At 45.2% G+C, this 19,585-nt stretch overlaps 1 protein-coding gene across 1 annotated transcript in view; it reads left to right on the top strand.

Annotated features, from left to right (window-relative positions):
• LOC127585820 (uncharacterized) overlaps positions 1-19,585 on the top strand; it is a 35,571-nt gene that overhangs the window by 12,953 nt on the left and 3,033 nt on the right. Inside the window, exons 6-13 of the mRNA XM_052043518.1 lie at positions 8,521-9,043; positions 9,134-9,229; positions 9,322-9,555; positions 13,132-13,154; positions 13,278-13,390; positions 14,930-15,459; positions 18,983-19,393; positions 19,481-19,576. Coding sequence (XP_051899478.1) covers positions 8,521-9,043; positions 9,134-9,229; positions 9,322-9,555; positions 13,132-13,154; positions 13,278-13,390; positions 14,930-15,459; positions 18,983-19,393; positions 19,481-19,576 — 2,026 coding nt within the window. The remainder of the gene's footprint in view (positions 1-8,520; positions 9,044-9,133; positions 9,230-9,321; positions 9,556-13,131; positions 13,155-13,277; positions 13,391-14,929; positions 15,460-18,982; positions 19,394-19,480; positions 19,577-19,585) is intronic.

Here is a 19,585-nt window from a genome sequence, read left to right as displayed (position 1 = left end):
TTCTATATCAGATTTGAAGTAACTCCCTATATGGTGGATATCTAAGGAATAAAAATGAAAGGTCACAGGGAAGCTTCTTATTTTTACTTAATATCACACACTGCATTCTAGAAGCATTGTGTAACACAACTGACTACCGAGCAACATGTTCATGCATAACCTGATTTCACCAGACAGTAAAAGTTAATCATGTTGAGGCTCGTGGGGTTGCAGCACAAATGATGCACTATTTCAAGATATCAGTGGTTTACCATGATACAAACATACAGAATAGTTCACAAAGTTGTAATTGTTGTGTGCGTATTGAGAAAGCAAAGCAGCCCTTTTACCTCCTTAAAGGAAATTGGAGTTTATCAACCGTCCTTTGGTCAATGGTTTCCCACACTGCTGTGTGTGTGACGGTGCACTTCAGCAGTGCAACCAGTGCAGAGACCCAGTCGATGTTGTTCACATTACCTTGGAAATAAGAATCACGTCTGTGTTTGCAAAATCATTTTTTTTCCTACACATCACGTCTAGGCTGCATTAAAATCTTGCCAACTTGTGGAAACATGGAGGGTTGAGCCTGTCCAATTTACCCACGCGAATTGCACTGCCTGTTGCCTTAGAAACCGAAGAGCAACACCAATCATTGCCTGTTGTTCATCAGTTGCAATGTTAAACCTCTTTCTGACCAAACCAGAGGGGCGCTGAGCAAGAAACCCTCGGGGGAAGAAATTTGCCGTCCTGAACCCATTCCAGGCCCATGGCAATGTGCCATTTCCCTCTAAAATCACCTCAGCAGCCATTCAGTTTGAGCATTTGGTCGTGGGCACTAATCCTGCTGTGGTCTCCACATCCATTAATTCATTTTAAAAAGAGCATCAGGATCCTTTTTTGAACATGCTTCCATCAGGTGGGATTTTAATTGGAGAATCCCACTGGACAGAACCTGAACTTGGAAGTAACTTAAATCTGCAGGGGTCAATGTGTCCAAATATCGCTGAAGTGCTTCCCTTCAGTGAAGCTCTTAAATTGGGGCAATGAGGAAAGGGTGTAAATGACCAGCCACCCGTCCCTCAAAGGATGAGCTTTATCCACTTTCTTTAAAACATGCAACATTCTTACTGGACCTGACAGGGTGAATGCCAGGAGACTATAATACTTGCCCTGGCTGGGGTCTCAGTCTCAAAATAGGGGCTGGCAATTCGGGTGGGGACGAGAAGAAATTTCTTCACCTAGAGGGTGGTGAATCTTTAGAATTCTCCACCCAAGAGGGAGGTGGAGGCTTGATCACTGAATGTATTCAAGATTGTGATCAGCAGAGTTTGGAATATTACCACCAACCCCCATGCCCCCCCCCCCCCACTACACCCCATCTCCACAAAACGCTGCTTGTGTCTAAAGAGCGACGACCACTATCGGAGGGTGGTGAAGTGTCACGGAGATCAAGTCCACTTTATGGAAACCGTCCTGAATTTCATTCCCATCCGACTTAACCGAAAGCATTTTCCACATTGGAGACGAGTCCCCACCACCCCGCCCAGGATTGCGACTGGAAATGTCACCTGTAACCTATAAGCAGGTATCGGGAGACCCACATGTTCCCAGTGATGGATTACAGGAGACCAATCATTTAAGGTCTCTCGCTGAACCAAGTGAATCACCATGATGGGGAGTGCAATGCTGGTGATGGGGCGGTTTTTTCACCCAAGATAAACACCCACTGGTAAGCTGTAGCGAGATGTGAGAATAAACCAAAATCTCCCCATTATTTTCCCCCAATAAGTGCCACACTCAGTGATATTTCCAAATTCTCTGGTTGATGCCACAAAGCTGACAATGCTTGTTCTTTATTAACACACTCACAACCGTAGTATTCGTTAAGGGGTTTCACGTTTCTCTTCTTTTTTTGTCTAAAAGAACAGAAATGATATATACTCTTAGAATCTTCGTTAGAACCTGCGGTTGCCATTATAATGGGCTCATTACAGTTTCAACGGTGAAATTTCTGTGAACAGTGAAAAAAAAGAGACTCATGATGTGAACGTACGGAAGTACATCCAGTGTGTGAACGCCCTGCAGGAGACCCCGTGTGGCAAAATGGGTATAGGGCATGAAAATGGCATGCAGATCACCTGTAATCTGATAAATGATGGAACAGGCTGGAAAGGCCCAATGATCTGCTCCCAGTTATGTTGGTATTGGTATCGGTTTATTATTGTCACTTGCACCGAGGTACAGTGAAAAACTTGTTTTGCAAACCGATCGTACAGGTCAATTCATTACACAGTGCAGTTACCTTGGGTTAGTACAGAGTGCATTGATGTAGTACAGGTAAAAACAATAACAGTACAGAGTAAAGTGTCACAGCTACAGAGAAAGTGCAGTGCAATAAGGTGCAAGGTCACAACAAGGTAGATTGTGAGGTCAGAGTCCATCTCATAGTCATTCCTGGAGGTCGGAAGATCGCCAGCCCTGTAAGAAGATTTAGAGGAATATTATTACTAATAGTTAGTGACATAGAGTTTAAATTTAAAAATGTAGAACGATTATAGTAAGGGTAATGAGTAGATCTGTAGGGAGCAGCTTGCAACGAGTCGCCACGCTCCGGCGCCATCTTTAGGCCCAATTCCTCCATGCCGACCAAGTTGTCCCCCTCAGATGGTCCCATTTTCCTGCATTCGGCCCATATCCTTCTAAATCCTCCCTATCAATGTACCTGTCTAAATGTCTTCTAAACATTGTAATTGTCCCTGTCTCTACCACTTCCTCTGGCAGCTCGTTCCATATACCCACCTTAAACCTATAGTTTTCGGCTGCCCTACCCCAGGAAAAAGTCTGTGACCATCCATCTTATCTATGACCCTCATGATTTTATATACCTCCATATAAGGTCTCATCCTATCCAATCTCTCAATAACTCAAGCCCTCTGGTCCGGTAGTATCCTTCCTATAGCTGGGCAACCAAAACTGTACACACTACCCCCAAGAGTGGTCTCACCAACGTCTGGTACAGTTGTAACGTGACGTCGCAGCAACTGTACTCAATACCCTGACCGATGAAGATGAGCATACCAAATGCCTTCTTCACCACCCTGTATACCTGTGATCTTTTGGGTAGCTGAGTGGCACCTCAGGTAGATCAGCTGCCTCACAGCTTCAACGACCCAGGTTCAATCTTGGCTTCCAGTGCTGTCCGTGTGGGGTTTACACGTTCTCCCGGTGACTGCGTGCATTTCCTCCTGGTGCTCTGGTTACCTCCCATAGGCCAAAGGTGTGTGGGTTAGTTGGTTAATTAGCCATTATAAATTACCCTAGTATTCAAGTGAATGACAGAGTGTGGGGGAAATTGATGGGAATGTGGGGAGAGTGACGCAAATGGATGTCGGCTCCTTCTCTGTGGGTCTAAAGGCCTGTGTTGTGCTAAGTAACTCTATTACTAGTAAAATATTGTGACTCATCTCCCTCTTAAGTGGGTGTCCCCTTATTTTTAAATGGCATTTCCTTGTTCTACAATTTAGATCACTTGGTTGCTGGTATACTCTAGCTATCGACCAGCATTAATTATAATTTTCCACATTTCATTTCACAAGATCAGTCCCTTAACATGCAGAGCAACATCAAAACTGAGGATGAAAGTATGCACTAAATTCTCATGGAGAAAGAGCGATGTTTAATCAGAGTTATCAAGAAATAAGGTGAGAAAATTTTGGAAACAATGGGGAATCTTCAAGAAATTCAATACTGCTTAAATTCTGCTTATGCGAAACCATCAAAGTTTCACTAAAGAATGTATCTAAGAGGCGGTTTAACACTTCTGAAGGTGGGGATTTAGTTTCAGTTTTGTTCTGAGTGTTGTGACTGACTAAACAGAGCCACACAAAAGCTATAACTGGGAGATATAGAAGTCTTTATTGAACACAGCAGATCTTCTGGAGAGAATCGAAGACTATCTCCTCACACAATGTTTAAGACTTTTTAAACACAAAGATAACATTAAAGAATTAACTAGTTTCAATGGCTGTAATCACCCACTTTAACATTTTGAATGTAGACAGGTAACTGCAGAATTACATATTCTGTACCTTACAGGGTACTGAAAATCTGTGCCAACCAATTGGTTGGAGTGTTCAAGGACATTTTCAACCTCTCACTGCAGTCAGAGGTTCCCACCTGCTTCAATAAGGGCAGCGGTACCCAGAAGAGCAGGGTGAGCTGCTACAACGACTGTTGACTGGTAGCACTCACATCTACTATGATGAAGTGCTTTGAGAAGTTGGTCATGGCTAGAATTAACTCCTGCCTGAGCAAGAACTTGGACCCACTGCAGTTTGCCTACCACCACAACAGGTCTACAGCAGAGACAATCTCACTGGTTCTCACTTGGCTTTGGAGCACTGAGACAACAGCAATACATATGTCATTCTGCTGTTTATTGATTACAGCTCAGTGTTGAACACCATCATTCCCTCAGTACTAATCAACAAGCTTCAAAACCTGGGCCTCTGTACCTCTCTCTGCAACTGGATCCTCGACTTTCCTATTGAGAGACCACAGTCAGTGCAGATCAGTAGTAACATCTCCTCGCCGACAATCAACACAGGCTCACCTCAAGGATGCATGCTCAGCCCACTGCTCTACTCTATCTACACTCATGACTGTGTGGCTAGGCACATTTCAAATGCTATCTATAAGTTCACTGATGACACCACTGTTGTTGGCAGAACCTCAGATGGCGATGAGGAGGCGTACAGGAATGAGATAGATCGGATGGTTGAGTGGTGTTGCAACAACAACCTCACACTCAACGTCAGCAAGACCAAGGAATTGATTGTGGACTTCAGGAAGGGGAAGTTGGGAGAACACACACCAATCTTCATTGAGGGGTTAGTGGTGGAAAGGGTGAGCAGCTTCAAGTTCCTGGGCATCTATATCTCAGAGGATCTATCTTGGGCCCAACACATTGATAATATCATGAAAAAGGCATGTCAGTGGCTCCAATTCATCAGGAGTTTGAGGAGATTCAGTATGTCACCAAAGACTCTTGCAAATTTCTACAGATGTACTGGACAGCATGCTGACCAGTTGCATCACTGCCTGGTATGGAGGTTCCAATGTACAGGATCGAAAGAGGCTGTAGAGGTTTGTGGATTCAGCCAGCTCCATCATGGGCACAACCCTCCCCACCATCGAGAACATCTTCAAGATGTAGTACCTCAAGGTGGCAGCATCCATCATCAAAGACCCTCACCACCCGGGACATGCCCTCATCACATTACTACCACGGGGAAGAGGTACAGGAGCCTGAAGACCCAGACTAAATGGTTCAGGAACAGCTTCTTCCCCTCCGCCATCAGTTTTCTGAAAAGTCCATGAACCCATGAACACTACCTCGTTATTCCTGTTTAGCACGATTTATTTATTTTTGTAACTTATAGTAATTTTTATGTCTTTATGTCTTGCTGCTGCTGCCGCAAATCAACAAATTTCACGATATATATCAGCGATAATAAACCTGATTCTGATTCTGAGTCTGACACATTTACAGTGGTAGAACATCCTAACTAGCAGATCGCTTTGAATATTCAAATCCTGTGGCTGCTCTGAAAGCTTCTGAGCACAAACCCCAGACACCCAAAATTATCCCTTTTTGTTACGGTGTTGAGGGATGGCTCCCTGAATATACAACTAGCCAGAAGATTGTGACAAAACAGACCTGTCCTGAACTCCGCATTAAGTGGCAGGGATATGCCTTTAACAATGTGCTAATACAGGAGGCCACTTAACGCCTCCCCTGATCTCCTTCTGAAGTTTTCAATGAGCACCAATTAACATGACCATTCATCTATTGTCTTCACCTGTTTCAATGGTACACAATCAGAATGTCCCACACCCGGTAATTGGTTCAATAGCCTAAACGTATCAGTTGAAGTTAAATTGTGAACAGGTTTTATTTTTTCTTTCTTTTCCCCCTCCCCCCAACTCCTTTGTCTTCCTTTATTCCTGTGGCCCCCATCCCCCTGCCCATATGACCTGCCCATCTACTTCCCACCTCCATCCTTTATTCCATGATCCACTGCCCTCATCCTACTGGATTCCTCCTTCTTCAGCCCTTTGCCTCTTCTACCTTTGAACTGTCAGCTTCTTGCATCTCCACCCCCCCCCCCCCCCCCCCCGCCACCCTCTACTTTCCCCCTCTCATCTGGACTCGCCTATCACCTGAACTCACCTATCACCTGCCTGTGTGTGCTCCTCCCCCTCTCCTGACCTTCTAATTCTGGCTTCTGCCATCTTCCTTTCCAGTCCTAATGAAGGGTCTCAGCCTGAAACGTCGACTGTTTATTTCCCTCCATAGACGCTGCCTGACCCGCTGAGTTCCTCCAGCACTTTGTGTGTATTGCTACAGATTCCAGCATCTGCAGAATCTCGTGTCTCTCTTTTATTTCATGAAGACTGGTTCCCATTTTTAATTAATATCTGCCATCTATAATTTCATACGTTCAGAATAATCCTTAACACTGAGGAAGTGCACACATTCACGGGATGAATGTGGAGATCAATGCAGCACTTTTCTATTTAATCAAAAATGATCTAAACTGATGAATTGCTTGTCTTTTCTGGAGCAGAATACTGTCACCATAATAATCTGTCCCCAGGAACACCTTCCACCTCAGCAGGCTCTGCATCCAACATATCATCCTTGGTCATTTCTGCCAGCTCCAATGTGGTCCAACCACCAATCGCGCCTTCTATTTCACTGGCCCCTTCTGCTTTCCACAGGGATCACTCTCTTTGTGTCTCCCTGCTTCACTCATCACTTCCAAACGATCCTCCCCGTCCTCTGGCACCCTCCCCTACAACCGTAGGATGTGCAACACCAGTCCCTTCACCTCCTCCCTCACCACCATCTAGTGACCTAAACAGGCCTTCCAAGTGAGGCATTGTTCACCTTCACTTCTTCCAACCAACTCTATGACTTTCAGTGCTCACGTTGTGGCCAACTCTACAATGGAGGAACCAGTTATCAACCAGGCGAATGTTTTGCCGAACACTAGCACTTTCCCCACAAGCTTCTAACTGCGTCTCCTTCACACTCCCACACTGAGTTTTCTGACCTCATGAGACTTATTGCTATGGACAGGTCAAACGCAAGCTGGAACAACAACATTTCATATTTTAGTTGGATAGTTTACAACATAATGCATTGAATTTTCCATGTTCGGGTAATCCACGCCTGCAGTGTTCTTCTCTTTCACACACCTGTCAGCCTAGTTTGCTTCTCCCTCTGTACAATTTGCCCACCACTCCCCTTCCCCACCTGGTTCTATCTGCCCACCATCCTCTCCCCAGCTGGATTCACCGATCACCTGTGCCACCCTTCCTTCTCAAGAAATAGAAAGGTCTTGAAAAGAAATAGATGCACGAGGATCCCATTTGGACATAAAATATATTCCAAGTGTGACTGAGCCTTCACAGGCCACTTGAGTGGAGAATACCAAATATTCACTATAAGAACTTAAGAAACAGGAGCAGGAGGAGGCCATCTAGCCCGTCGATCCTGCTCCGTCATTCAATAAGATCATGGCTGATCTGGCCGTGGACTCAGATCCACCTACCTGCCTTTCCCCCCATAATGCTCTACTATGCAAAAATCTATCTAATTGTGTCTTAAATATATTTAATGACACAGATTCCACGGATGAGAATGCCAGATTCACTGTCTCTGAGAAAAGCAGTTCTCCTCTTCTCCGTCGTCAATCTATTCTCCTGAATCTTGAGGCTATGTCCCTTAGTTCTAGTCTCAACTACCAGTGGAAACAACCTTCCTGCGCTTAATCTATCCCTTTCATAATTTTATATGTTTCTTTTATTTTACAGTGTGGTAACCGGATGAGGGAGACACAGGAGAACGTACAAACTCCTTACAGACAGCGACGGGTATCGAACCTCCATCGCTAGCGCTGTAATAGCGTCGCGCTAACTGCTACGGTACCATGCCGCCTCTCTCGTTCTTCTGAATTCCAGCGAGTATAGTCCCAGGCGACTCAATCTCTCCTCATAGGCTAACCCCCCTCATCTCTGGAATCAACCCGGTGAACCTCCTCTGCACCACCTCCAAAGCCAGTATATTTTTCCTCAAGTGAGGAGACCAGAACTGCACGCAGTACTCCAGGTGCGGCCTCACCAGCTGCAGCATAACCTCCCTGTATAACCTCACGAGTGCTGGCGGAGAAATTTATTTTCATCTGAGTCGCGAATGGCTGATCTCTTGCCATGACGCCGTGACACCTAGTTTTAAACACCTCACACAGGGGAAACATTAACCTCAAAGAAGTTTTGTACTTTTCAATCGTTACCTTTCATTGTTTCTGGTTTCTGGATAAGTCTGCTCAGTCTCTTCTCACAGGGCACTCCACACGACCCTGCTCAGCTTTTTCCTCCCTCGTTTATATTCAGGCTTGTTTAATGTTATCGCCACCCGAACCCACCCAGATTCGTTGGAAGTTGCCAGAGAACCGCTAACCTGCATTTCTGCAGCATTCGGCTCGTGAGTACTGCAGTGTCTTTAGTGGACAATCGCGGTAATGCAGGAGTTCAGCAGCTCCCCCAATGTGAAACGATTTTGGACCAGGAAGTATTGAGAACTAAAATGGCTTCGAAGTACCAGGCTGAGAGTTGGACTGAGGAAGCAATTTGTCCCATCTGCATGGATTTCTTTACCGATCCGGTGTTACTGGAGTGCGGACACAACTTCTGCCGCTCCTGTATCACACAGTGTTGGGAACGAACGAATGGAAATTCCTGCCCGGAATGTAGAGAGGAGTTTAAGGAAGTACTCCTCAGAGTGAATCGGGCCTTAGCGAGACTGGCAGAGAAAGCTCGAAAACTGAAACTGAATCCGATAGAGAAGGAAAGTAAACTTCACTGCGAGCAACATCAGGAAGAACTGAAGCTGTTTTGTGAAACTGACAAGAAGCTGATCTGCCTTATTTGCAGAGATTCGCGGGAACACAAGTATCATAACTTTATGCCGATTAAAGAAGCTGTTGAAATCTACAAGGTAAAACGGAGACAGATTTGATCATCTGATTAACCTCGTGCATTTTAATTCTCTAACACCTTTGTTCCATGATCTCCTGCCATATCCCAGAATCAGGTTAGATCCTCCCTCACATCGCTCACTGAGAGGAAATTGGCAATTCTCAAAATGGAGCAGCACCAGAAACAGAAGATTTCTGAAATTCAGGTAAAGTCTCCCTTTCTGACTCCTCTTCTGATCTCAATTAGTTTTGCTCCACTGATTGCGTTCTATAAAAATATTCATATTTTATTCGGTAGGATCAGTCACGCAGTCTGGAGTCCCACATCTCAGCGGAGTTCACTAAAATACACGAGAGTCTCACGGAGAAAGAGCAGCGTTTAATCGGAGATCTCAGAAAAAGAGAGGAAAGAATTGTAGATCTAATGGAGAGAAATCTTCAGGAGATTCAAAAGAATTTAACTTCCATTGAGGAGGAACTCTCAACATTGCAGAAACAGATGGAGCAGAGAGATGGAGTGATATTTCTGAAGGTGAGGAATTGAAAGCTGGGCGAGAATGAGGAAAGACTTTTTATTGATTCTTGTGAATTGCATGGAGTTAACATGTTTATTGCCCTCGATCTAAGCGGCTTGCTGGGCCATTTCAGAAACAATTATGATTCCTCTATTTTGCTGAGGATCTGAAATCAAAAGATCAAAACAAATTCGGATGACTGATTTCTTAAGGAATAGAATTTTTCAACAATCCCATCGTTTGAAGGACTCCACCCGGACTCCACAGATTTACTTAACTCAAAAATATTGTATTCCTCAACTGCAGTGTATCTCACATTAGACCACATTGCTTACTTGTTCTGCAATGTCTCCACTCTGCCAACAGAAGGTCCACAGCTAACTTACTAAATCCATTCATTAGTAGAAATTTCTCATGCAATTCACCCATGAGCCTAGTTCCTTCCCAACCTCCTGCCCACTCAAACAAATCTGTCAGCCTGTACAGTCTTTCTTGTCAGTTGCACCTCTCATCTCCGGCATCATTCTTATAAGTCTTCCTTCCGCCTTTTCCTGTGCCTCTGCATCCTCTCTGTTATATCCTCTTTCTGTCTGTGTGTCAGCAACTGAAAGAATTTGTGATTGTCAGCTGTGCACAATGTCTTGGGTGTAATTCCTGCTGCCTGGAGGAATTTTGCATAAAGTCATAGAGCACAACACCTCAGGCAGATTCCAACCTCATTCTGTGGGGGAAAAATCCTCCTCAGATTTTCTCTGAACCTCTTGCTCCCTACACCAAAACTTTGGCCACAATTTTAGACAGTTTGTCATAAAGAATAGTTTCTCACTGTCTGCAAGTTCCATGCCTCCAATGATTTTGCATACCTTCATCTGGTCGCCCCACATCCAGCCTCCACTGATCCAAGGAACACAAGATCAGTTTATCTTGCCCCTCCTCCTGTCTGAATTCTGCATCCCAGATAACATCCCGGTGAATGTCCTCTGCACCCTCTTCAGCAGAAGTGCCTTCTTTTACAATGTGGTGATCAGAACTGCACACCGTGCTCCAGATGTGGCCTAATTAATGTTCTATAAAGTTGTACCATAACCTCCCATCTCTTATAATCTCTGCAGGCTAGGCAGCATCTGTGGAGAAAAGCAAGCCGTCAATGCCTTGGGTCAGGAACCCCTTCCCCTGATCCTCATATCCCCTTTAAATCTCTTACCCACCACCTTAAATCTATGCCCTCTGGACTTATCTACCTCTGATATGGGGAACTTTCTCCTGTAAGCTTCTGTCTGTACCTCTCATGATTTTACATACCTGAATCATGTTCCTTCGTAGCCTCCTCCACACAGGGAAAAAGAGACCCTGCCTCTCCAGTCTCCTCCTCATAACTGATATGCACAATCCCAGTGAATTTTCTGGTGAATCTTCTCTGAACCCTTTCCAACAACTATCACATCCTTCCTATAGTGTGGTGACCAGAATTGTACACACTGCTCCATCTGAGATCTGACCAATTTTTTTAGAGAGTTGGTGAATCCCAACTGCATTATTTAACTGTGCTACCACCTTCAAGGGTTTTTGGACTTGTACATGAAGGTCCCTTTGTTTCTCAGTACCGCCTGGAAGCCACCATTCATGGCATATGTCCTAGCTTCATCAGTTCTCCCAAAATGCATACCCTCCACACTTTCAATAACTCCACTAATCTTTGTGTCATTGACAAACTTAATGATCATGTGTCCTAGCTCCACATCCAAATCATTCACATATATTGCAAGCAGCAAGGGTCCCAGCAACGATCCCTGTGGGAACACCCATAGCCACAGGCATTCAATCACAAGAACAACCCACTACCATCACTATTCTACATTCTGTCGTCTATTGACAATCCAATTTGCTAATTTGCCCTGGAGCCCATAGGCCCCAGACCTTTTGTGCCAGTCTCCCATGTGAGACCTTGTCAAAAGCCTTCCTGAATTCCATGTAAATCGCACCTACTGCAAATGCTGTCATCAAAGCACTTTGTTACCGCTTCAAAAAATTCAACTGATTAATCAGACAGGATCTGCCCTTGACAAAGCCATGCTTGGTTATTTCTGATTAGTCACCAACTTTCCAAGTGATCATTAATTCTGTCTTTCATAATATTTTTCCAATAACTTCCTGACTACTGATGTTAGACTCACAAGTCTGTAGTTACTAGACTTTTCCCTGCTGCCTTTCTTCAAAGAGGTGGTCACATTTGCCATTCTCCAGTCATCTGGAACCTCACTTGTGGCCAGCAGAATTTTAAGATGCTCAGCCACAGCCCCAGCAACTTCTTGCGATCTCTTCCATTGCAATATGGAATAAATCTCATCCAGCCTTGGGTATCCATCCATATGTAAGCCTGCTGGTGCATTGAGTACCTTTATTTATGGAGACTTGCATGAGAATTTCTCTTTCCCTTCACTGAATTTTTCAACTGCAAAGTCTGATTCCCTTGTGAATACTGACGAAACACGTTCACTCAGGAGCTCACCTCTTCTTCTGGCTCTGTCTACAGATCGCTCTGCTTGTCCCGAATGGGCCCTACTCTTTCCATGGTTATTCTTTTACCCTTAACATACTTTAAAAAGGTTTTCAGATTTACTTTAACCCTGTCCAGCAATGATATTTTGTGATCCCTCTTTGTCTTCCTAATTTCCTTCTTAAGTGCCTCCCTATACCTTTTATATGCTTGACGGGCTTTCCCATCTTTAGCCCTCTATACCTGCCATGGGCTTCCATTTTTCTCTTTATCTAACCCTTGATATCCTTCGACAGGGTTAGATATAGAGAAAAAGTGTTCCCTGTACATTACCCTTGGCTTACACCCTTACAGGAACATGTTTGCCCTGAACTCTCACTGTTTCTACTTTGAGTGCTTCCAGTCTACCGTTGCCAGGGTCTGTCTTATTTTAATGAAATTGGCCTTTCCCCAATACTGAAATACATGGAGACTACATCAGCCACACTGAGTTCATCAGTAATTTTGTTACCTTTTTGAAAAATTCAATCACGTTTTTCAGACAGGATCTTCCCCCAGTTAAACCATGCTGGCTTATCACAGGTAGATTTTTTTCCCCAACAACTCTCCTACCACTGACATTAGGCTCACTGCCCTGTAATTACCCTGTTCATCCCTGCTGCCCTTCAATAAAATTACCGCATTTGCTGTCCTCCAGTCATCTGGCACTTAACATGTCAGCGGTGAAGATTTAAATATCTGCCAGGGCCCCAGCTATCTCCTCCTTTGCCTCTGAGAGTAGCCTGGGATACCTCTCAGAAGGCCCTGGGGATTTATTCAATTTTCAGCCTGTGAAGACTCAAATACTTCCTCATTTTTAATGATAGTATATTGTAGCATTTTGCCTCCCAACCCTGAATACTCCAACTACAATGTGCTTTTCCTTGGTGAGTACAGGCGACAGTACACATTTAAAACATTATCTAAATTTAACAGTAAAAGTTACAGCTTTGATTATTAACTTAAGAAAATGGTAATGAATTAATATAATCTTACAGCCAACTTACCAAATTTAGTGAGTCTCCATCCATTCTGAATTTTGTTTTATTTATTTCAGGAAGAACCATGTCGGAAGAGGAGGTAGGACATGCTCATTGCTTAAACCCTCCATTTGTTTGTAAAATAAACTCAGAAAAGTGTTCATATCAAATTTGTTTAATATTTGTTAAAATTAATATAAACCATATTGTTTAATATTTGCAGGATTGCAGGTGACCAGACTCTTACAATAACAGATGTGGCTCTGACGATGGAAGAATTCAATGGGCCATTACCTTTCCCAGTCTGGAGGGAAATGTTTGATGATATTCATCCTGGTAAATATCATATAGATTTATTTGTCCTGATTCATAACTTACAATTTAATTCATGGTGTATAAGAGCAACAGAGCATTATTTCATGCATTATGTATTGTTAGGGAAAATGCTTCAGATTGGACCTGATTGGTATTCACATTTTACGGGTGCACCAAATCCAACTTCAGTTCATCAGGTGGAACATTTCCCAGTGACCACATGGTAACTCTCTGTGGACGCCCTGCTGTTTTCTGCTGGGGCGAGGGCAGCTTCCCCAAGTTCCCCAGGAGTTTCATAAGGATTGCCAGAATATCTCTCACAGATCCGCAGTGAATTTCTCCGAATCCCACCACTTCCCCCTCCTCAGATACCCTCTTTCCTGAACATTCCCCTCACCCCCCCCCCCATCAGCCTACATCTCTCAGAAGATGTGTCCCTGTGAAGGAGAGAGTTCAAATTCATATACGATCTCTCTCTGTTCATAGTCAAAGCAAGAAGCAGAGTCCAGATAAGATGGGATGAAACACCCAAGCATTATTTTTAAAACTTGGACAGTAAACCTCATGCAAAGTAAACAGCCTTTTTCAGAATTCATTTCCAAGTTCTAATGGAATCCCCACAAGAAAGCTGTCACCTGACCCACCCACTGACCAATGGCTCGGTGATTACTCAGTGACGTCAGGAATTTACTCGGTGATTACTCAGTGACTGCTGCAGTTTCGGGAGCTGCGGGAGGACAGCTTCACTTAACCCACAGGGGGAGTCACTGTGACTGCGCAGAAGTTCGTTCTTGACGCCGAAACCCAACCTATCAATATAACATCACCTCTTCCTGTTTTGCCCCCCAGGTGAAGGTGCACTCCCTGTCCTCTTCTTCCACCTGCTTGCCCCTTCCCGTCGGACTTCACTCAGGGCAGTGGTTAACTTCAGAGTGTCTGAGTCCCAGCCTAAGACAGAGGGCAAATAGGCCTTTCTCACTGCCTCCATTTCATCCCCTGCCCGCTCAAAGAGTCCCCAAGAACCCCAATGCCCTCAGTACTTCCCACCATAGTTTCTGCCTCCAGAATCATTAACCTCCTCCCAAACTCCCTCAGTTTCTCTCCCGTTCTCTCTCTCAGGCACCAGACAATTCAGCCCCTCTGCCTTTCCCTGCTGAACTCCTCTCCTTCTTGCTGACCCTCCCAATAGATTGTTCTCTCCCTGCCACCTGCTCAATGCACGCAACCCCACCCCCCCACTCCCAACACCCCCTCCCCACCTGCATCGGCACCTCCAAACTCCTATTCTCCAGCCCTGAAAAAAAACTTGATGAAATTTGAAATAAAAACAGCATTCCAGGTGGTACCTGTAAAAAAAAGAGAAACAGTTGAAGTTTATGATCAAAGATATTGTAGAAATTTATTGTCCATCCTATGCAGATGGGTGATGCCCCTAGAAAGGTTTCCCCTGGCTGCGCCACTGTGCCTGAGGCCGAGCGCCTTCTCCCCTGGTCCCCCCTGCCCGAGTCTCCCCCCTCCAACCCCCAGGGACTGTCTAATTCCTTGCTTCTCTCCCCCCAGTCTCTGTGATCCTGGATGTGGAAACGGTGAGTCCGGGGCTCAAGGTGTCTGAGGATCTGAAGAGTGTGAGATGGACCCAGAAACTGAGGAGGCTGCCTGACACCGGGAAGAGGTTCACAGTCCGGGCTTGTGTGCTGGGATTGGAGGGATTCACATCGGGGAGACATTACTGGGAGGTGGAGGTGGCGGGGAATCAGGGCTGGAGTTTGGGAGTTGCCGCAGAGTCTGTGGAGAGGAAGAGATGGGTCGCATTGATACCAGAAAATGGATTCTGGACCATCGGGCGGTGGAGTGACGGGTTTTATGTGAACACCTCCCCTCAATCCCCTCTCCCTGCTGGTCCCATCACCAGGAGGGTGGGAGTTTATCTCAGTTACGAGTCCGGGACAGTTTCATTTTACAGCGCGGACACCAAGTCCCATCTCCACACCTTCACTGGGAATAAATTCACTGGGAAAATCTATCCTTTCTTCGGGAATTGGGATGAAAATAAGTGGCTGAGAATCTGCTCCGGTTCCGCTCCGGATCTGTAAAAGGGTCGGGTCCCAGGACCGGCGTCAGGAGTGGGGCTTAGGGGCTGTGGGGCAGAAACCCCATTGACAAACAGGTTGGTGCTGAACGGACCCCATTTAGTCCCCAGACTCCACATTGTGAAACCTCAATCAGCCTGAAACTACAGCCAGTGTGAACAAAAATGTATGAAGTGTAAATAAAATTCATTGTAATTGATTTTTTTAAATGGAAGCTAATTGTCGTTGGAACTGTAGATCCATTAATTCGAGTCAGTTAACTGTATCTGTAAAGGCAACAAAAATACTTCTCTGAAAATATAAAGATTGAAACAACCACCCTTCTCACTGGCCCCGTGGATTCAGCAGCAGCTGAGGGCGGCAGGTCCTCAGACTGCTTTCCGTAAAAAAAAATTAATAAATTATTTTATTTGGTCCAGCCGAATGCGCCAACACGCACAAGAGAAAAACAAAGTTAACGTTTAGGTCAAGGATCTGAGAGGGAGAAAACAGTAGCTTTACGTTGCAATGAGGGTTGGGGAAAAAATGGGCAAGTCATATGAAATATCTCTGATAGGGTTGCCATGGTGATTTGATGCAGATGGAGTCATCCATATGACAGGTAAATGAGGGCAGCTCCAGAGAGAAAACATGTGCAAAGGAATATGAGAGTGGTGATGAGAGAGAGAGAGCATAAAAGGTGGGTAAACACTGTGAAAGGCAGAGCTGTAAGAAATGTGCAGCAGGTCAGGCTGTCCTAACGGAGAAAGAAAAGCAGAGCTAATATTCCAAATGGATGTCTTGCAAAGGAACTGACCCGTTTTGATACAAACAGAGAAAGCAAGTTACCTGAAGTTGTAGACTTGGCAGCCATCCGGGCTCAATATCCAAGTGCCCAGATGAGATGCTGGTCCTCAAACTCACATTGGGCCTCAATATAAATCTCCCTCAGTGATGCTAGAGAAACAAAGAGCTGCAGATGGGCAATGGAGGGGTAGAGAGACTGGACATCCATGATAATGACCTGTCGGTTGGAACCAGGAAATTGGAAGTCAAGTAATCCCCACACCCCTCCCCCCCGCGCACCCCCCCCCCCCATCACAATTTGATAATGTAGTCATGAGTTTGATGTTCTAAGCAATCTCAGAATAATAGGAACGAAAACAGAAAATGCTGCAAACATTCAGCAGGTCAGGCAGCAGATGTGGGAAAAGAAAGTGTTAATGTTTCGGGTTTAAGCTCGTTCACCAAAACCAAGTAAAAGAGTTTATCCTGGATAAATTCTTGGGCAGCACAGTGAAGGTAGTGCTGTACTGCCACCAGCTCCCGCAAACCTGATTCAATGCTGAACTTTATTGTTAATGAGCAATTTGCACGTTCTCCCTTTGATAATGTGGGTTTGCCTTCTGTGCTCTGGTATTATTATAATGTTATAAATTATTCCTCATCTGGGGAAGGGGGGTGGGGGGCAGGACAATCAGGATGCAGTTGTTGGGTGGAGAGACTGAGAAGGTCGTGGGGGGGGAATGGGGGAACGGCAATGAAATTACTCTGACAGCTGGCATGCAATCAGTGGGCCGAATGGTCTTCTATGCCATTAGGAAATATGAAAAATAGAAGGATTCCAGGTTTGGTTTATTAATGACTGTCTGACATTTATTCCCACCCAACAATGGAATTCTCAAGTGTTTTACTGGTAACCATTCATGGGCTGTAGATGCCGGGCAGCTATGGCCCATCACTGATTGCGCTGAGAAGGTGGCAGGAGAATGGGTGGCAATTGATGGGGATGAGGGGGGATAAAAATGGGATGGGTGTAGGATTGGTGTTCATTCCTGAATGATAGTCAGTGCGAAGATGATGGGCTGAAGGTCCCGTTCCTGTGCTGATACGAACTGATCACCTTGACTTCTCCATTCCCCTCATCCACTCCAGCCTTACTCCCACCGAACGTGCAACACTCTGTTCACTTCAAACCAATCGAGACCTCCTCATGAAACCCACAAATAAGGGAAGGTTCTGTTCTAGTCTGGTGCACTGACGTCTACCTTGCAGAGGCTGGATGACAGATTTCTGACATGTTCATAGAACCATAGAACAATACAGCACAATACAGGCCCTTCAGCCCACCAAGCTGTGCCGACCTTCAAACCATACCTATCTAACCCCTTCCTCCCACATATCCCTCTATCTTAAATTCCTCCAAATGCTTATCCAACAATCTCTTGAACTTGACCAATGTATCAGCCTCCACCACCACCCCAGGCAGCGTATTCCATGCACCAACCACTTTCTGGGTGAAAAACCTCCCTCTGATATCTCCCTTGAACTTCCCACCCATTACCTTAAAACCATGTCCTCTTGTTTTGAGCATTGGTACCCTGGGAAAGAGGCGCTGGCTGTCCACTCTCTATTCCTCTTACTATTTTGTACACCTCTATCATGTCTCCCCTCATCCTCCTTCTCTCCAATGAGTAAAGCCCTAGCTCCTTTAGTCACTCCTCATAATCCATCCTCTCTAATCCAGGCAGCGTCCTGGTAAATCTCCTCTGCACCCTTTCCAACACCTCCATATGCTACCTATAATGAGGCGATCAGAATTGGACACAGTTCACCTGACTTCCCCTGGACCACGACGCCACCAACGAACACCAGGCCACCATCTCCTGGATGATTACAGATTTCATCACATCAGAAGATCCCCTCCACAGCCTCTACATGCATACTGCTCCTGTCCCTCACTGACCACTTCTATCTCGTATGTAAGATCCACTAACAGGAACTCCCTGGTCAGCCCGTTGCTTTTTTTACCTGCTCTTACCCCACCGAACTCATTTCTTCATACCTGGACTCCATCCTGTCTCCTCTTGCCCAGTCCATTCCCACGTATGCGGGACACCCCTCCCGTCCTCCATTATTTCTATAGCTTCCAATTTCCTGGTTCTAACCAGCAAATCATTACCAGGGACGTCCAGTCTCTCTATCCCTCCATCGCCCATCAAGAAGGTATTAGGGCACTCCATTTGTTTCTTAAACAAAGACCCAAACACTTCCCCTCCACTAACACACTCATCCACTTGGCAGAACTTGTCCTTACCCTCAGCAACTTCTCCTTCCACTTTCTGCAGATCAAATGGGTAGCCATGGGCGCTCGCATGTCCCCAGCTGCACCTATCTTTTGGCTGGCGATGTGCAATGATACTTGTTCCGAACCTGCTCAGCCCATCCCCTTCCAACTCATTGTCCGTTACAGTAATGACTGCATTGGTGCCTCTTCCTGCACCCGTGCAGAATTTGTTAATTTCATCACATTCCCTCCCTCGTTTATATTCAGACTTGTTTAATGTCATTGCCACCCGACCCCACATGGACCTCATTGGAAGTTGCCAGAGAACCTTCAACCTGCACCGTTTCAGCGAACGGATCGTGTTCATTGCTCATTCCCTGAATACCGCGGCGTGCTCAGTGGACAGTCGCGCTACTGCAGGGGTTCAGCAGCTCTCCCGAATGCGGAAGGATTTTCGACTAGGAAGTGTAGAAATAAAACATGGCGTCAAAACACCAGGTCGAGAGTTGGATGGAGGAGGCTATTTGTGCCATCTGCCTGGATTTCTTCACCGATCCGGTGTCACTGGAGTGTGGACACAACTTCTGCCGCTCCTGTATCACACGGTGTTGGGAACGAACGATGAGAAATTCCTGCCCGGAATGTAGGGAGGAGTTTAAGGAAATAATCCTTAAAGTGAATCGGCCCTTGATGAGACTGGCAGAGAAAGCTCGAAAACTGAACCTGAACCCAGCGGAGAAAGAAAGTAAACACTGCGAGGAACATCAGGAAGAACTGAAGCTGTTTTGTGAAACTGACAAGAAACTGATCTGCCTGATTTGCAGAGATGCGCGGGAACACAAGTCTCATAACTTTATGCCGATTAAAGAAGCTGTTGAAATCTACAAGGTAAAAAGACAGATTTGGTCACCGATTAACTTTGTGCATTTTTTATTCTCTGACACTTTTGTTCCATGATCTTTTGCCATATCCCAGGATCAGATGAAATCTTTCTTCACATCATTCACTGAGAAGAAATTGTCAATTGTTGAAATGGAGCAGCAACAGAAACAGAAGATTTCTGAAATTCGGGTAATGTCT

This window comes from Pristis pectinata, chromosome 34 (assembly GCF_009764475.1).
Source record: "Pristis pectinata isolate sPriPec2 chromosome 34, sPriPec2.1.pri, whole genome shotgun sequence".
Classification (NCBI taxonomy): Eukaryota; Metazoa; Chordata; class Chondrichthyes; order Rhinopristiformes; family Pristidae; genus Pristis; species Pristis pectinata.
This window is presented reverse-complemented; position numbering and strand designations above follow the sequence as displayed.